This window comes from Vipera ursinii (genome assembly GCF_947247035.1).
Source record: "Vipera ursinii genome assembly, chromosome: 7".
In the NCBI taxonomy this organism is placed as follows: Eukaryota; Metazoa; Chordata; class Lepidosauria; order Squamata; family Viperidae; genus Vipera; species Vipera ursinii.
In genome coordinates, this window is record NC_139521.1 from 25,160,455 (window position 1) to 25,178,549 (window position 18,095).

Consider the following 18,095-nt stretch of genomic DNA (forward strand, 5'->3'; position numbering starts at 1 on the left):
TTGGGCCTTATATTATCAAGCATCTGTATTAACTTGGTTAAAAGAATGGATAACTCTTAGACATAAAAGATTACTATACCTAGAGGGGCATGACTTGCAACTCAGATGGCATGCCTTCTTATGGTATGGGAATAATAAAATACATAGATACTTTCAGAACCACTATATAAGAAACGCACTACTTCTAAAATGGGAAAAAGTAACAATGGAAGCATTTGTTCACTCAAACTTAATTAACTGAGAAAATTAAAGACATTTTTTAAATCTGAAGGGAAACTAAAAACCAGACAAGAATTGGAAGAACAGGGCATTAATTTATCATGGTGGCCACACCTGCAAATTCAAATGAGATATAAAAAAGCTGTTAAAACATCTGGATTTTACAATGAACAGACAGAATTTAATTATATATTTTTGACATCAGATGAAAAATTGATTAAGAAACTATAGAAGTATATGTTAAGTTTAAAGATGGAAGAGGAACAAGTTAAAGAAACAATGATAATATGGGCAAAAAAATTGGGGCATAACAGAGTTAGAAAACTGGCAAAGCCTTTGGGAAAGAAATTCTAAAACAAAAGTGGCGGCTTACAAAGAAAATCTATATAAAATGTTTTACATATGGCACTCAACACCTGTGAGGTTAGTGAAAATATTTAAAAATATGTCTAGTAATTGTTGGAAATGTAGACAAAAACCAGGCACAGATTATCATCTTTAGTGGACATGTCCTAAAGCCAAATGTTTTTGGTCAAGAATACATATATGGTTAGAGAAAATAACTAAAAAACACATAGATTTTAAGCCAGAATTATTTTTGTTAGGTATAATTGTAGGAAATTATGAGAAGGGATTTGTATACTTAATGTTGCATGTGTTAACTGCAGCAAGAATTGAATGAATGAACCTTTATTGTCAAAGTACAACCATGTATACATTGAGATTGGCTGAGCCTCCCTTTGTGCCCACCCCAACTCACAGTGACAACAAACCCTCCATCTTATTACACCATGTGAGCTAATTGCACAACACACCAGCCTCGCAAGTCAATCATACATAAAGTTTATAAAATTATTTCCCGTTCAAGAGCCTAACAGCCCATGGTTAAAAGCTGTTCTTCAGCCTGTTAGTACGGCTGGCTATACTCCTATATCTCCTACCCAATGGTAGGAGAGTAAAGAGATACCGACCATGGTGTGAGTCATCCCTGAGAATTTTCCTCACTCTTCCAAGGCAGTGAGCCCTGGCGATGTCATCCAGTGGTGTCAGGAGACAGCCCACAATGTCATGTGCTGTGCTCAACACCCTCTGTAATACTTTCCTGTCTGCGGCTGCCAGACCAGCATACCAAAACCACAATACAGTACGAGAGGATGCTCTCTAAAGTAGACCAGTAAAAGAGGGTCATTAGCCATTGTTCTACTTTGTTCTTCCACAAGACCCTGAGGAAGTGGCGTCTCTGTTGGGCCTTTCTGGCCACCTGGGTTGTACTAACTTTCCAGGTAAGATCTTCACAGAGGTAGACTCTCAAAAATTTAAAGCAGGAAACTCTCTCCACACAGCCCCCCCCCCCGGATGTAAAGTAGGGCAGGTTCCTCTTTTTTCCTCCGGAAGTCTAGCACCATATCTTTTGTCTTGCCGATGTAGAGGTGCAAGTTGTTGTTGAAACTCCATATGGATAGTTTTTGTACCTCCCCCCTGTATGCTGTCTCATCTCCACCTATAATAAGACCCACTATGGTGGTATCATCTGCGAACTTAATTATCGCAGTAAATGGGTTGGACAATACACAATCATGTGTACAATCATATGTGTTTGCTCAACATTGGAAAGAGGAAGAATTGCCAGCGGAGGAAGAGATAATAAAGAAAATTTTAGAACTTCTGGGTGGCAAGGCTCCGTCGATGGCGGTCATTTTTGACCATCAGCCCTGCTGTTCCGTTTAAACCGTGAAAACAGTGACGATCAGCTGTTTCACGGTTTGGAAATCCCCCCTTTGGGAGAAGAGGGGGGTAAGTATTCAGGTAAGAGGTAGAGCTCCCCTAGACCCCCAGAACCTAATCTGGGGGTTGAAGGGTGAGAGCTCCATCAGAGCCTGAATTAACTCTGGACTCTGGACTCTTCTGTTTCAAGGCTTTGAAACAGAACAGGACGCTGCAACCGTTCCTGCTTTCAACATTGTATTTTGGATTACTTGGATGCAGGCAGAGCTGAGTGGGAGAATACAGAAACAGCAAGTATATGATCTTTGACTCCGGTTTAACTTAAAAGAAGGGGAGGAAGATGGTGCCGGAATAACTTCTGAGAGAAAGCGTGAAGTACAAAAGAATAAGGAAAATATAATAAAAGCAAGGGGGAAGACAGAAAGTGGATTTTTAAAAGTTGTAAAAGACTTTGTTTAAAATATTTGAAGTTGGCTTAAAGGTGATTTAAGAGACTTGGCTATTTGACAGTGAAGCAACAAAGTTGCAATTAGTGCAGAAAAGTGAAAGTGAGAAATGAAAGTTAATTGGGTGTTAAAATGGCTTCCAAACCACCTAGAGTTTCCATCTCTAAAAGTACAGGGGCATCACCAGTTCAACAATCTGGACTTCAATCACTGATGCCACCCCCTGTAGCATCTGCACCCACATTAACATTGAAAGATTTACAAGATGTTCTAAAACTTCAATCTGAGCAAATATCTGAGCAAGTGGCAGAGCTTATTAATGAGAAAAATAAAGAAATATGAGAGGATATTTTGCTGGCATTTCAGGGACTGACAGTCTGTATTGAGAATCTGGATGATCGTGTGGAAGAAGTTAATCAAAATAATTTGATATTGGAAGCTAAAGTCAGTGAAGCTGAGAATAAAATGGAAAAAATTGATGATGAGATGGTGATAATACAATATAGGGACATGGAGTTTGCTTTGAGGATTAGAGGTCTGAAAGAAAATCCACAAGAAAATTTGGAAGAAATAGTGGCAAAAGCTGTGGCACTTATTTTGGGTTGGCGAGTTGAAGATGTTATATTGGAAATAGATAAAATATTTCACGTCAACTCTTGGATTGCTAGGCAAAGAAAATTGCCAAGGGATGTGCTTGTTTATTTTACAAAGAGAACGATCAGAAATGCTATTATTCAAGCTTTTTATAACAACAGATTTAAAGTGGCTGATCAAGAGGTTTTAATTCTGAAAGAAATTCCACCAGAAATTTTAAGAAGAAGGAAAGAATTTGTTTTTCTGGCAGATGAATTTTAAAAACAACAGATTCAGTTTAGATGGGAGATGCCAACCGGGATAGTGGTGAATTATGTTGGTACAAGGTATCATCTTAATACAGTTCTTAAGGCACGAGACTTTTATTGTAATATACTGAAGGCAGGCTCACCACCATCCCCAGAAATTAAAAGGAGAGAGGAAAAAGAAGTGCGACAGACATAATTGGAAGGTACACAGGGAGATGAAGAAATCAGTACAGCAAACTTTGGAAATTGCACAGTCCTTAGTCCCATTAGAAGATCCAAGGGCTCAAAGAGTGACACGAGCTGCGACTAGATGCAAGGAACAACAACAACATCAACAGAAACAATATTCTACAATTACAACTCAAGAATCTACTAATACAGAAGCAGTGGGAGGAGCGAGACCAAAGAAGCAGATGTTTGTGAATCTACAAGACACGCTCCAAAAGCTTCAAGTCGCCAAAAGATGGCGACAAAGTTTCTGACATGGAATGTTAATGGTTTAAATTCACTGCAAAAGAGAACGAAAATATTTCAGTACCTGAAACAATTTAAAAATGATATTATATGCTTGCAGGAAATGCATATTCGTGTAGCTGATCAAAAATATTTGATAAACTCTAGATTGGGTATACAGTTTATTGCATCTGCTCCAGAAAAGAAAAATGGGGTAGTTATTTAGTGAAGAAGAATCTGACAGCCAATCTAATTAACATAATTAGATTGGCTAATTGGCTAAAAACATAACAATATGTTATAATTGAACTCTTAATAGAAGGAAAGAAAATACTTTTAATTGGACTATATGCACCTAATCAACAGCAAGGAGAATTTTATAAACTTCTACATAACAAAATAATTCAATGGGATTATAAATCGTGTATTTTAATGGGAGACTGGAATGGAGTGCTGGATACACAAAAAGATAAAAAAGGACCTTTTAAAAGTACTCCAAATCATGCTAGATTGCCTAAATCCTTTTTTGACATGACAGACGATTTGGAACTGAGAGATTTTTGGAGAGAATGAAACATGGATGAAAGAGATTTTACTTTTTTTCTGATAGACATCAATCCTTTTCCAGTATTGATTTTGTATTAATTACTAATGATATTTTTCCTAGGGTTAAGAAGATCAAGATATGTCCAAGAACCTTATCAGACCACAGTCCAGTATGGATGGAGTTGGACAAGGGGAAGGGAGATAGGAGATCTTGGAGGTTAAATGAAAATTTGTTTAGATATGAAGAAAATTTGGAAGAATGTAAAAAACAAATGAAAGATTTTTTTGTTATAAATATGCATAAGGGTACACCCATTGAAATGGTTTGGGATGCAAGTAAAGCTTATATGAGAGGAGTGTTAATATATATGAATAATAAATATAGACGTAGATTAGAATATAAGCGTAAAGAATTAGAGGAGGAAATAAAGATGAAAGAGGGGTTTTATTTTGGATTCATCTAACAAAAGGCTGAAAGAAGCAATTAATTTGCTAAGAGGGCAGTTTGATATGCTGATGGCAGATCAGGTGGCAACCAATTTACGATATGTCAAACATAATACTTTTTATAATGCTAATAAGCCAGGTAGATGGTTAGCTTATTTGTTAAGGAAAAAACAAAAATCACGTAACATAGATAAGAGGTGTTTCAGCAAAATCTTATTAAAAAGGCTTTTAGTGAATTTTATTCTAAATTATATGCAAGGGATAACTCAAGGTTTAGATATAGATAGGTATTTACAAGAAGTGAATATCCCTATACTTACACAGGAGCAAAGGGAAGGGATGAACCAACCGATAACTGCTGAAGAAATTATTTTAGCAATTAAACAATTAAAAGTGGGTAAATCACCTGGAACAGACGGTTTGACAGCCATTTATAATAAAAATTTACAATTAGAGTTGGTGGAGCCTTTAAAAGAATTATTTAGGACAATTCAATCTGGAGGGGAAGCGCCATGGAGAACAGCATTCATATCGTTGATTCCAAAGGAAGATCAAGATCTTACCCAACCAAAAAATTATAGACCTATATCGCTCTTAAATACAGATTATAAGATATTTGCAAAGATTTTAGCAAATAGATTAATGAAGGTCATGCAGCAAATGATCTATAGTGATCAAACAGGATTTATAAGTGGTAGACAAATGAAGAGTAATGTGAGACATATTGTAAATCTATTAGAATATTTGGAAAGAAATAATTAAGTCCCTGCAGTGCTTATTTTCTTGGATGCTGAAAAGGCGTTTGATCAATTGAATTGGCAATTTTTATTTAAAGTTTTAGAGAAGATGGAGTTTGGCGATAAGTTTTTACAACCTATTAAGGCAATATATCAGAAACAAACAGCTCAAATAATAATTAATGGTAGTTTAACAGAAGCTTGTAAAATTGAAAAGGGTACAAGACAGGGATGTCCATTGTCACCATTGCTGTTTGTTTTAACATTGGAAATATTATTGATTAAGATACGTGACTCAAATAAAATAAAGGGAATTAAAATTAAAGATCAAGATTATAGAGTGAGAGCGTTTGCAGATGACTTGGTTATTACATTAGCTCAACCGACTCATTCGGTTATAGATTTAATGGAAATAATTTCACAATATGGGCAAGTTTCTGGATTTAAGGTTAATAGACAAAAAACTAAAATTTTGTCTAAAAATATGACTACGGAACAAAAGGTAGTTTTAGAAAAATTAACAGGTTTTGAAATAGCTAAAAAGATTAAATATTTGGGGGTATATCTTACAGACTCAAATGTGAAATTATATAAAAATAATTATGAATTGTTTAAGAGAGAATTTAAGAGAGAATTTTTATAAAATGTTTTATAGGTGGCACTTAGATCCTAAAAAATTAGCATGTATGTATCCAAATTATCAGCCTAAATGCTGGAGGTGTGGTTGTGAGGATGCAACCTATTACCATATGTGGTGGACTTGTAAAAAAGTTAAAGTTTTTTGGATTATAATTTGGTGGAATATGCAGAAGATATTAAGAAAAAGATAAGGTTTACCCCACAGTTATTCTTATTGGGTATTATTACTGATTGTACTGTTATCGAAACTAAATTGATGTTGAATTTAATAACGGCAGCAAGACTTTTGGTTTCGCAATATTGGAAGAAGGAGGAACTGCCTACTATAGAAGAGTGGACTTTAAAAGTTTCAAACTTGGCAGAAATGGCAAAAATTTCAGCATACCTGAAAGAACAATTGCAACAGAGATATATTTCGGAATGGAGAAGATGGATTGAATATATTCAGAATAAATATGGGACTAAAAAAATTCACCTAGTATATGAATGAATATTAGAATTATATGATGTACTATTATTTACCTATGTAGAAGGGGAGTTAAAGTGCGATAGAATTTAAAGTGTATTCACGGTTAGCTTGTTAGAGGCAATACCCTGCTTTCAACTCTGAGAAGTCGGGGGGGAAGGGGGGAGGGTGGGGATGTGGGGGGGAGGGGGAGGGAGGGGGTATACTTAAAATGTACTGTAAAACTTTTCTATAAAAAAAAGAAAATTTTAGATTATGCAGAAATGGACAGATTGACACTGAAAATGAAAGAGAAAGAAGACTCAGAATATTTTAGAACACGGGATACATTTTATCAATGGCTGGAAAAACGAGGTAGAGAGAAAGGAGTTTTACATGTATTAGTAAGCTAAATATTGAAACCCAGACAATATGTTGCTGATAAAATATTAAGCATTTGTGACTATAAAAAAATAATAAAATATTGAAAAGAGAAATTAGCAGAAAATAACCAAGTGAATATGAGGCAAAGAAGGGGAACAGATCTCACTGAAAGAGGACCAAAGAACAATTTATGATAGTGACTGTATATAGGGCAGCACTTCTCCCTACCTTTCTTATACACACATCTCCAGTGGATTTGGTAATTTGATTTCCTGGTTGGTAATTGCAATATTACTATATCTTCAGCAATTTTATTTTAGATAATTTTGTGATAATTCTTTAATTAAAGTGAATGATTGGTCCTTTTCCCCTCAAAAGAGATAAAATGGCCCATCAATTTTCTCCATTTTTTGTGTTTTGAGGTATTAATAAACTGTTTCTCTCTTTCTCTTTCTTCCAGCTCTGTGGCAACAACAGTCCCAAATCACTAAGCCAAAGAAAGTACGTCCCTCAGCCAGTCGGTATGCAGCACTTTCTGACCAAGGACTAGACATCAAAGCTGCATTTCAGCCAGAAGCAAACCCAGGACATCTGACATTGCAATCTGGATTGGTAGAAAGTGATGATCTTTAAGTATTAGCTACAGATATACCATTTCCATTCAAACTGAAAACACTGAATGCCACTGTATTGATCAATAATAATCTATGTCACTGTGCGCAAGACAGACACTTCTGTGTGCAAAAGAACCCAGGCACATCTTTGTTTAGTTTAACAAATTAAGAGTTTGTAAAGACAAATGCAGTCTGCATATACAAATCACCTTCACTATAACCATTTCTTATTACATTGTGGGTAACACTGTTTTGAATCATCCTATTCACAAGTGTTAACTTGAGTGAAATTTTGCAAAAATAAATATGCTGTGCCTTTGCAGTTTGTAGATGCTATTAATGTGTAATGAATAGAAATGCACTGAAAAAAGTATTAACAGTGCATTATAATGATAGTTCAGATGTGTAGTACTGAATGAGTAAAGCAAGATAGAAAAAGGAAGAGAAATTAGTGACATTTTTGTGTCTATAATTGACTTTCTATTCTCAAAGGAAATAGGATATGTTAGTTTTGCCTTGTGTATTACGATAGGTAAGGTAACCTTGAGAAGGTTTTTTACTTTTGCCAGCAGATGTGATGCTTAGATTCATGTTACTTTTACAACAGTGAGGTAAGATAAAAGGCAAAAGTCAGACTTTCCTCAAAAAATGATATGTGAGCAAAACCTCAGTGCTTTTTAAAACAATATCAGAGATCTCATTGAGTAGAATCTATGTGATACAAAGGAAAATAATTAGGAGTGTAGAGTAAGTGAAAATGGGTTGAGTTTGCAATAAGGGTTTAAATAATTTGCATACCATAGAGAATAGATAAATAAATGTTGGGGAATACAAGACAATGTTGTTAGTTTAAGCATTGCTTGCATGTACACTAGAGGTTTTATTTTTGTGTTGTTGATTCTTGAACAGGAACCCTGTCTATGGCTGAGCCCTTGTGAAGGACTGAAAATAGTTAACTGTCCAGAAACCAAGATATTTTTTTTCTAGTTAATGGATCTCACTTAGGTTATATTAAGCAATTTTGATTCAAAATGAGCTCAGCTTCCACTCAGAAGGTTGTGGAAGGCTATTTCTGTTAGATCTGCTGAAAATAATGTAGTCCGATGGTACAATAGTACTCTGTTACAAAAGAAAAACATTGTATTCCTTATATGAAGCACATTTATAGTATTTTATAGTTAAAAATCTGAATCTTTTTCTCAACTCAATTACTCAAATACATACTTTTTTGTAAAGATAGAAAAAAAGTGTTGTAATATGCCATGCCATTTATTTTACATTAATTGCTATTCCTGTATTGCTTTTTCCCTTTGTTATTAAGTACGCTATTCAGAATTTTAGTGGCTAATAAAAACTTCTGTCACAAAAGATAATTACTTTTCTATCGAAGCTTGTGCAGATGGTAATAATTCAGCAATAGGAATTTGACTTATTTGGGTTGTCATATATAACTGTCCTGATGCTCTGGATCTAAGCAATTGAATCCTTGCCTAATTGTCAATGTTACTTGTTTAGCTGAATTGCTATTTTTTAGCTTAACTAGTAGTAATTTGCTTCTTTTTATTTGTATTTATAAATCTGTACAAGCATATTTTGAATTGTGAGCTAGTATCATAAGGGTTTGACATCAAAAAATATTACACAAATTTAAGAAAAAATGTATTTTCTTAGTTAAAATGCTAATAATTCTTAATGAGACCTCAAATAATAAAACAGCCTACTAGGAGGGTTATTTCATGGAACTTGGTGAGATTTACTTCTAAGTTGTAGTTTAAGATTATAGTAAATGTGAGGAGAAGTTATACCAGGGGTCTTCAAACTTGGCCCTTTTATGACTTGTGGACTTCAACTTGTGCCTGGCTGAGGAATTCTGAGAGTTGAAGTCCACAAGTCATAAAAGGGCCAAGTTTGAAGACCCCTGGGTTATACTGCAAATGGTATTGAACAATCAGTCTGTAAACAAGGACTACCTGTATATACTTCTCAACCAATTCTGTTGAAGTAATTTCTTCTGATATTTCCTTTAACAAGTTATAAGAACAAGTGGGAGATCCACTTTAAAAATACATTTGGAATTACAAGACTTCAGTATCATATTTTATATTTGTGCATGTTGGAAAAGGGGGCTCTTTTTTTCTTTTTTTCATATATTTTATTGATTTTTTAAAAAACAAATCACTTGATAATTGGTGAACAGTGTGTTGTCTCGGTTACATTTGTAAAACAATCATTAACAATTAATTTCTGTAATCAATATTCCACATAATAATTTTAGTTGATTTTCACTTTCCCCAAAATATACTCTTTTGCAAACATTCAGTTAATACAATTCTTATTGTTTTGATAAATAACAATTGAATATATATTTTTTCCCAATATTCCTAAACATAATCATATCAGTATAATATTTCTTTTCTATTCAGTCATTCTGGTTGCCTTATCATACATCCTGTTACAATCCTTATTTTAGTTTATTTCTCTCACCAAATTCTAGATATTCTTATTGGTGAAAATTTTCTCAAAAATTAATTACATTTACAAATTTAACTCTATTTTTTCCATATAAGACATCTCACACTTTTACATTTCTTAACAAATAGATAAAATGATGAAAAAAAAAGAAAGGAGAGCAAGAGTAAAGAAACAAGAAATAACATACTACCTAAAATACACATCCTTCCTAGGCTAATTTATATTTATTTCCTCAATTTCTTAATCTTTTTAACCATAATTAAGAATATATTTAATCTTTAATCTTTAAACATTCCATTCAATACATCTAGTCATCTGGTCCTTTTAATTCTTATTCATAATATTTTTTACCATTATAATTTTCTTAAATTCAGTCACATTTAAATATCTAAAACATTTCCTTTATTTAAGTCATTACAACTTTTTTATATTACTCATATCAAGAAAAAGAGAAAAAGGTTTTCTATATTATTTAGAGAATTTATCCCTCTTAGAATAGCATATATATTCCAAAAAAAATTCTATTTCTTTAACCATATTCAAACAAATGTTTCTTTTTTAAGTATTCTCTCTGATAAGTCCCATCATCTATTTTCTTGGTTTCCACCTTAGTCTTTTTCCTTTGCCCAGTATCTTTCTTAATCGATGTATTTTGCTGAATCAAAAGGTTTTTCTGTATGTTCGTAAATGTTGGTGTAGATATAAAAAGTAAATCAGTATCTTTGTTAGGGGCATTTGCCCACTCATTTTTATTGGGAATCTTTTCCCTTCTTTTTCTCTCTGCTTCTCTTGTCACTTTTTGTCTCTCCAGTTCCAGTGTTTTCCCTGGTATCTCTGTAGTATATTTTGTCCAGTCTTTTTTTCTTGTCCTCAAGTTTGTTTTGTAGTCTTGAAATATAAGTTGTCTTTTCCAGATCTAGTATTTCTTGTAAAAAAAATATCCACTTGGATTAAATCATACTCCTTTGTTTTGTAGAATCCCATCTTTAAGTCCCTATCCTTGAATTTATGTTCAGTCATCTGTTTTGTCTGTTCCTTCTCTGTTGTGTTTTCCTGGGGGGTTGGGTTTTTTTGGTATAAAATTGAATTGGAGATCAGCTGATTTATATTTTCAAAGTTATTCTGAATTTCTTTGTGATCTGAAATTATTGTTATTTGAATTAGTTGCAACATATTATATATCTCCTCTTGAAAAATATTCATTTTTTCTTAATAAGTATTTCCTATAAATCTCTGATTTTCTATGATGAGCAAAAGTCCAGATTTCCCCCCCCCAGAAATAGCTTTGGAGTCAGAGTTGAATATTTATAGTCCAGAGAGTTCAAAAAAGTTCTTTTTTTTGTTCCCTCAGGTTTGTAAGTCTCACTTTATCTACACAGCTGTTCTCTATTGTTAAAGCTTTGAAGGTCACAAGTAGAGATTAGTTTTTTTCTCGGATTTTACCATGACTGTCATAATCCTCATCCACCAGTAGGTGTCAGAACTGGTTCATTTTTCAGATTTTATTCCCCTATGAAAGGTTCAATTCGCCGCTTCCATTAGCAAAAGGGTGGGGCAAAAAAACCCTTCTTCACTCTCTCTGGGTTTTGTTTTGTTTTTTTTTTTTTTTTTTGCTTCTTGGGAATTTCTCCTCTTTAGGAAAATTGATAGGTAGAATAGAGAAAATCAATATTCTTACCCAGATTCAAGCATACTGTTGTTCTGTTCCAGCCTATGACCAGCCCTGTTTGTGTGTCAGGGACAACCCCTTTTTCCATTTTACAGTCAATAGGCTGGAAAAACCCAACCCAAATTTATTTACAGTTCAAACAAAAAAGCAACAGAATATTTCCTTCAATAAATGAATCAAAATATCAAACAAGAGTCAACAAACAAAAGTTAAACAGAAGTATCAAGAACAGACCGGGATTCCCTTAGAATGTCTCCAAATGGTTGCCTTCAGCAACCAGCCCCGCTCACACCTTCCCCTTTTATTATCAGTCCCAAGGCGTGGCTTCTCACTGCCTTCTCCTCCTCTCACTGAGTTGCCTCATTGATTTGCTCTGCTCTGCTCTGCTGGATTGCCTTCTGTTTCTAGCATCTCTGAACAGATTCAGCTGTGACTCTTCTGAGTCCGACACCTCGTACTCACACAGCTGAGCCTCATGAGGAACATGACTGGAGGAGCCAGGCTGAGAGTCCTGCAGTGCATCAGAGCCTCCCTCTGACACCAAAGGCTCTCCAAACCCCTCCTCCTCAGATTCATCAGACTCAGCTGCTGGGAGCACAGGCTGAAATCACAACAGCTGTTTACAATCAGCTTAAAATAGTGCTTTTGTCTTCGGTTGCTCACAGTTTGGGCTAGACTCTGGAGTTAGGCTAGCCTTTCTTCTGTTGGTTTCTGGAAGGCTTCTCCTGGACTGATAGGGTCGACCGCCATCTCTCTGAGGTCCCTGGGACTTCCTTCATTGCCACCTCTCTGGGGTGGTTTCTGGCCCATTTAGGGTCCCCTAACAGGAAGAAACTCAGCTGGAGGGTACAGAGTCCCGAACTCCTCAACTGCTGTGCTGCGTGCAGGACCAGAAGTCTAGAAAAGGGGGCTGTTTCTATTTAGTCAAAGATAAAGCAAAGAACTAACACAGAAGTTCTAGCACAGTAATCATTCTATAAACTGTAAACTCTGTAAAATTACTGAAAATAAGACATTTTTCATATTAGAATGCCATTTTCTATCTCGATTGACACTTGAAGCTATTTTATACTGATTCAGAGCCTTGGCCTATTTATGAAGGCTCTTCTGACTTGTAGCAGCTCTAGAGTCCCAGATGAAGTATTTTCCAATATTTAATGTTTGGACCCATTACTGGCTAAACAGTTCTATCACTGACCTGATGTTTGTGATAACTTAAGGCAACAATGCCTTAAATGAACATTCTACATAACAACAGCTAAATAACAGAACATATGTTTGACACACATACCATATCATCAGCCACACTTACTATATGGAAAATACACCAGTTTATGAAAATCATGCAATAAAGAGAAAAAATCCTTGAAAATAAAATGCTTATATGAATTGACTGAATAATGTCCAACAATATTTTTGCATTGTCTGTATGAAGGTTCTAACAGTAGAATCAATTCCTGTATTTTAAATCACTTTCATATCTAAAAGCATTCAAAATGTTATTGAGGCTTCTTAATGCTGTTCCTATAATGTGACAATAGGATGCAGTGTATCTGGGATTAACAACAATAAAATGTTGTTAATTAAGCCTCTCTTTGAGCTGATGAGAACTTTTGGGATTTGGAAGCACTTTGTAGGCACTCTTAAAAAGAACCTATCTTGGAGACATTCAGCTAGTTTACAAAGAGAATTCACAAAAGATGTACCTAGTCAGAAATTTTAAACAAGCAAGCAGGTAAAATAAAAAAGTGTTAGAAATCTACTTCCTTTACACTTGCATATAATAAGTCAACTTGAATTAATTTTGGATATGTAGCATTTTCATTTTATGCTTATTGGTTTTACACATTTTTAATTTGTAAAAATAAGGGGGAAACGGGAGGAAGGGGGGGAAACTGCATTCACGATCACAGCATACGTCAGTGATGGCAAACCTTTTAGAGACCGAGTGCCCAAACTGCAACCCAAAACCCACTTATGTATTGTTGGGTGCCCATTGGGAGGGTGTGGCCCATTGGGTGGGTGTGGCTGCGGTGGCCACAGCAGACTGGGAGGGCGTGGCCAGCTCAATGATGCTCATGGGGAGGGACACCTGTGGGGGCCAGGCAGAGTTTGGTGAGATCCAGGGGGTCTCTGGCAGGTGGGACAGTGGGCAGGAGGCTCATCTTGCGAGGCAAGGTGGGGGGGCAGGACAAGGGTGCCATTGCTGCAGGGCAAGGCAAGGCGAGGCAGGGGCCGGGGTGGCTGCTGCCTGACACCATCAGCCTCCCGCACACAGCGAGCGCATGGGGGCCAACTGTGTTCATCAGCAGTCACAGCCTGCCAGCCCCTCGGTTTTGGTGCAACTTGGCTGTTTGCTGCCTCGCGCGTCACACCCAGTGCAGCTGCCATGAGGCCATGGAACAAGCTGGGAGCAGGTAAGTAACTGGTATACCGGTTTCTTACCACTGCCTGGCTTGTTCTGCAGCCTCGTGGCAGCGGCATTGGGCAGCAGGCAGCAAACGGCCGGTTTCAGCATGATGCAGCTGTTTGCTGTCTCGCGTATTGTGCCCAATGCTGCTGTAGATCTTCCTTCTCTAAAACCAGCTTGTTCATCTTTGATTATCCCCCCTGAAATTAGCCAATCCTACAGTTTATAATTTTGGTGTTTGGCATACAGTTTACTAATAACACTCAGAAGACTAATGGGTCTATAATTGCCTGGGTCATTTCTACTACCTTTTTTATAAATTGGTATGATAATTGCTAATCCCCAATCTCTTGGCATATGGCCCATTCTATCTATAAATGTAAACAGAGGTGCTAAAAGTGGAGCCCACCAACTGGCATTATTTTTTATTATTTCTGGCAGGACATTGTCAGCACCAGATGCCTTATTAGCCTTGATGGCTCCAATCAACTGGGATATCTCTTCTGGTGTAACAGGGGGCCAATAAGGGATTTGGTCCAAACTAATTTGGCTCTCCTTAGTTACATAATTGGGGTCTGCATATATTTCTCTAAAATATTCTTCCCAGGCATGTATTGGTACCTGGTTTCCCCAATCTTTTGGTGATGTGCCAAAAAAGGGATGTATTTTTTGTCCTGACTGATGCAATTAGTCTGTGCCAAGACTCCTTCAGAGTTGCACTTTTCTTTTCCAAGTGTCTTATATTGTGCCTTCAACTGCTTTAAGTAGTGAGTGTGATCCTCAGAAGGGGCATTTTTACTTTTTCTGTACTCGTTATATATTTTTTTTAGTTACACGCAGTCCCTGTCAAACCATTTTTTATTCTTTAAAACCGGCTTTTTAGAGTGAACTAATATTCTGTTAGTGAGAACCAATTTAAAATTTAAAATTAAAGTTTCAAACTCTTGTAAGTATGATCCTTCAAACATATTCTTTAGTAGAGATGTACATAGTTCTATAGTTTCTGGAGCTAACATCCATTTATTAACTTCCTTTGCATTTTTCTCAGTCCATTTAATTTTTACCTGGGTATTTTGGTTCTCTAACCTGTGTAGGTAGGTTGAGCCCGCCCTTAACAATTTCTTGTGTAATGTAAGAGTAAGGATTAGTGGATCGTGATCGCTTTCCAATTGTGAGTCAACCTCCATCTTCTGCAAGAATTTCAGGAGGTCGTATGATATTATTCAATAATCAATGTGCCTTCATCTTAAATAGCATCAGCAGTATGGTAGGTTGCTTAAAAGACAAAAATATCTGCTTCCAATTTGGGGTCTCAGGAAGCCACTCCGTAGTACATAGATCAATCTGCCCCTGGTGACGGTGAACAAGCTGACTTAGGGAATTTAATATAGCACTCTTGGTATTCCAACCACCATAATTGAGCCTGTTCATATGGATTCTCAGTGCAACCTGATGTGTTTGTAGTGAGCAATGTGATTGATGTAATTGTAGGTGAGATGCTTTATTTTCTTCCCATGAAGCTTCTCTATTAATACCTCCTCCTCTTGTTTTCTGAATGGGTTGCCACTTTTTAGCAGGCTCTTTAAGTGTTTCCCAGGATCTGTGCTCTCTTTCCTCTTCCTTCTCCTGAGTATTGGATTTTCCCAAGTCTGCTGTAAGGACTTTAGTGGGGTTGCCTGTAGCCCAATGTTGTGCTTGGAGAAAACCAGCTATATCTTTTTTCAGTGTCTCTACATCATGTTGAATGGTTATTAGTTGTTCAAATATTGACACTACCATTTGTGCTGTGAGGAGGCATTGCTTTGCCATAAACTCTGTTGTATTACTCTCCCACAGCTTACTCTCCCACAGTAAGCTCTCCACACTCTGAATTGGTATGTTGTTAACCTTGTTAGTCTTTATCTCAGTCTCAATACCAGCTGTAGCTGGACTCGTTATTTGTGAAAGTAGCTGGCTATCATTTTGCTCCTTTCCCCCCAGATCAGGACAGTCTAGTATCTGCTGTTTTGTCAGATCTCTTTGCAGGTCCCATTCTAATCTCTCTGGATTGTTGGAAATGAAGGTGGGGATAGTTTTACTTACAAGTCTCTTGCCAGCAAAGTGCTCCTCAATCTTTGGTTGTTTTGCATTCTTCACTGGTGGGAGAGATCCTGGGCTGGCGCCATGGCACTTCTTTCTTTTCCCCATGCTTTCCAGCAGCCTAAATTAGCAAGAACTATTGTGTGTTCTGAAAAAAACTGTACTTGAACTGTTACATACTGACATTCTCCTGGCTGCAGAAGAACAGGGAAACTCCTCGCGGCCGCACTTGACAGTTGACAGCTGTCAAAAGGCCGCCGGAACCAAACACGCATGCGCGCCAGCAGCTGCTGACACTGACAGCTGTCAGAAGGCCATACAGGCGCATTACCCAACAGACTGACAGCCGCGAGCTGTCAGAATGCCGGCCGAGGATGCACCTGCTACTCAGCTGGTGCGCCAGCCAGCTGACAGATCCCTCCCCGGCCGAGCTGCGCATGCGCTATCACCAGGGAGCTGTCTAAGCTGCCAGCTGACCATTGGACGTGGGTCTCGCGGCGGGAGAATACGAGTTTCTGATTTGTTGTTGATGTTTACAGTTTACTATATAAAGGCATGTTTTGCCGCTTGTCAGCTCGTCTGGAGCTGAAGCGAATAAATCGTTAAACCCAAGCCGTCCGTCTCTTTCTGATCCTTGTCTGAGACAGTTCACTGGCGACGAGGATGGGATCCCGGTACAACAGAGCTGGTCACTGAGCTAAGTCACAGCCAGAAGGAGCTCCGTCCCAGCTGCTCACGTCACTGCTGAAGTCACAGGCTGAGGGCATGACACCCTTCTACTCGCTCGTACGGTACTGCAGACTCACTACTATGGCCAATCTCAGACACATCAGAGAGTTCGATGTCCGACATCCCGAAGGATGGGAGTCGCACTGGGGCCAGGTCGAGGGGTACCTCGTCGTGAACAAAATCACGGAGGATCACCACAAGGCCGCAGCACTCCTCTACCTCAGCGGACTGGTTGTCTATGACATTGCCGTGGGACTTTGCAGCCTGGACCCGGTCACCACTATGCCCTACGCGGAGCTGACGGACCGCCTCAGTAAGCACTTCATGCCTAGGCGGTCAGAACTGTACTGGCGACTCCAATTCACCCGCCAACGACAGCAACCGGGTGAAGCATCCACCATGTTCATCGCAGGGGTATGTCATGCTGCTCGCAGGTGCCAGTTCCTGGACCTGGAGGATCGCATTAGGGACCAGATCATCGCCGGCCTCCGGAACGATCGACTCCAGTGAAAACTAGTGGTGAAGCCCACGATGGACCTCGCAGAATTCACCCTAGAGATCATGGCATATGAAGATAGCCACCGCGAAGACCCTCCGGCGTTCGGCGACAACCCCAGCGGCTCGGTCCATCAAGCCTGGGAGGCAGACCCCGAACCCCCGGCGGTCGACTCCGGGGTAGATGCAATCATCTCCCGTTTCAACCGAATGGCTGCGGGCCGCAAAGGGAACCGCAAACCAACCAGGCCTGGGGGCGCCAACAAAAAAACCATCCCTGCAGGCACCAAGGCCAGGTGCGCCAGCTGTGGTGGGGGCCACGCAAGAGCAACTTGCAGGTTTAGAAACGCAAAGTGCCATGGTTGTGGGAAGACAGGCCACATCCGCTCCGCGTGCCACAGCCAAAACCAGGAGACCCTCCACAAACTTGAGGAAATCCCATCAGGTAGGACCAAATCTCCCCGCCCTCCCCAGCAACCCGTACTGTCCATCCTCTCCAAACCCAAAACCTCAGCCACCCATCTCATACGAGCCAAGGTTAAGGTCTGGGTCAAAATCCAAGGGGTGCCATGCGAGATGGAAGTTGACTCGGGGTCTTCTGTCTCTATTCTATCGTGGGACACTCTCCAAAAGATCAGTTCTAGGTGCTAGTGCCGCATTCCCCTACAAACTTCCAAAATCCTATTAGCAGATTTCCAGGGCACTCCCATAGCCTTAAAGGGACAAGCCAATCTAAAAATAGAA

At 38.2% G+C, this 18,095-nt stretch overlaps 1 protein-coding gene across 3 annotated transcripts in view; it reads left to right on the forward strand.

The window, feature by feature from the left end:
* PALLD (palladin, cytoskeletal associated protein) overlaps nucleotides 1–9,420 on the forward strand; it is a 487,514-nt gene extending 478,094 nt beyond the window's left edge. For all 3 annotated transcript variants that reach the window (XM_083367271.1, XM_083367272.1, XM_083367273.1), the window contains one exon: nucleotides 7,344–9,420. In XM_083367271.1, the coding sequence (XP_083223397.1) occupies nucleotides 7,344–7,516 (173 nt within the window). In that variant the 3' untranslated portion in view covers nucleotides 7,517–9,420. The remainder of the gene's footprint in view (nucleotides 1–7,343) is intronic.
* Nucleotides 9,421–18,095: the final 8,675 nt, after the last annotated feature.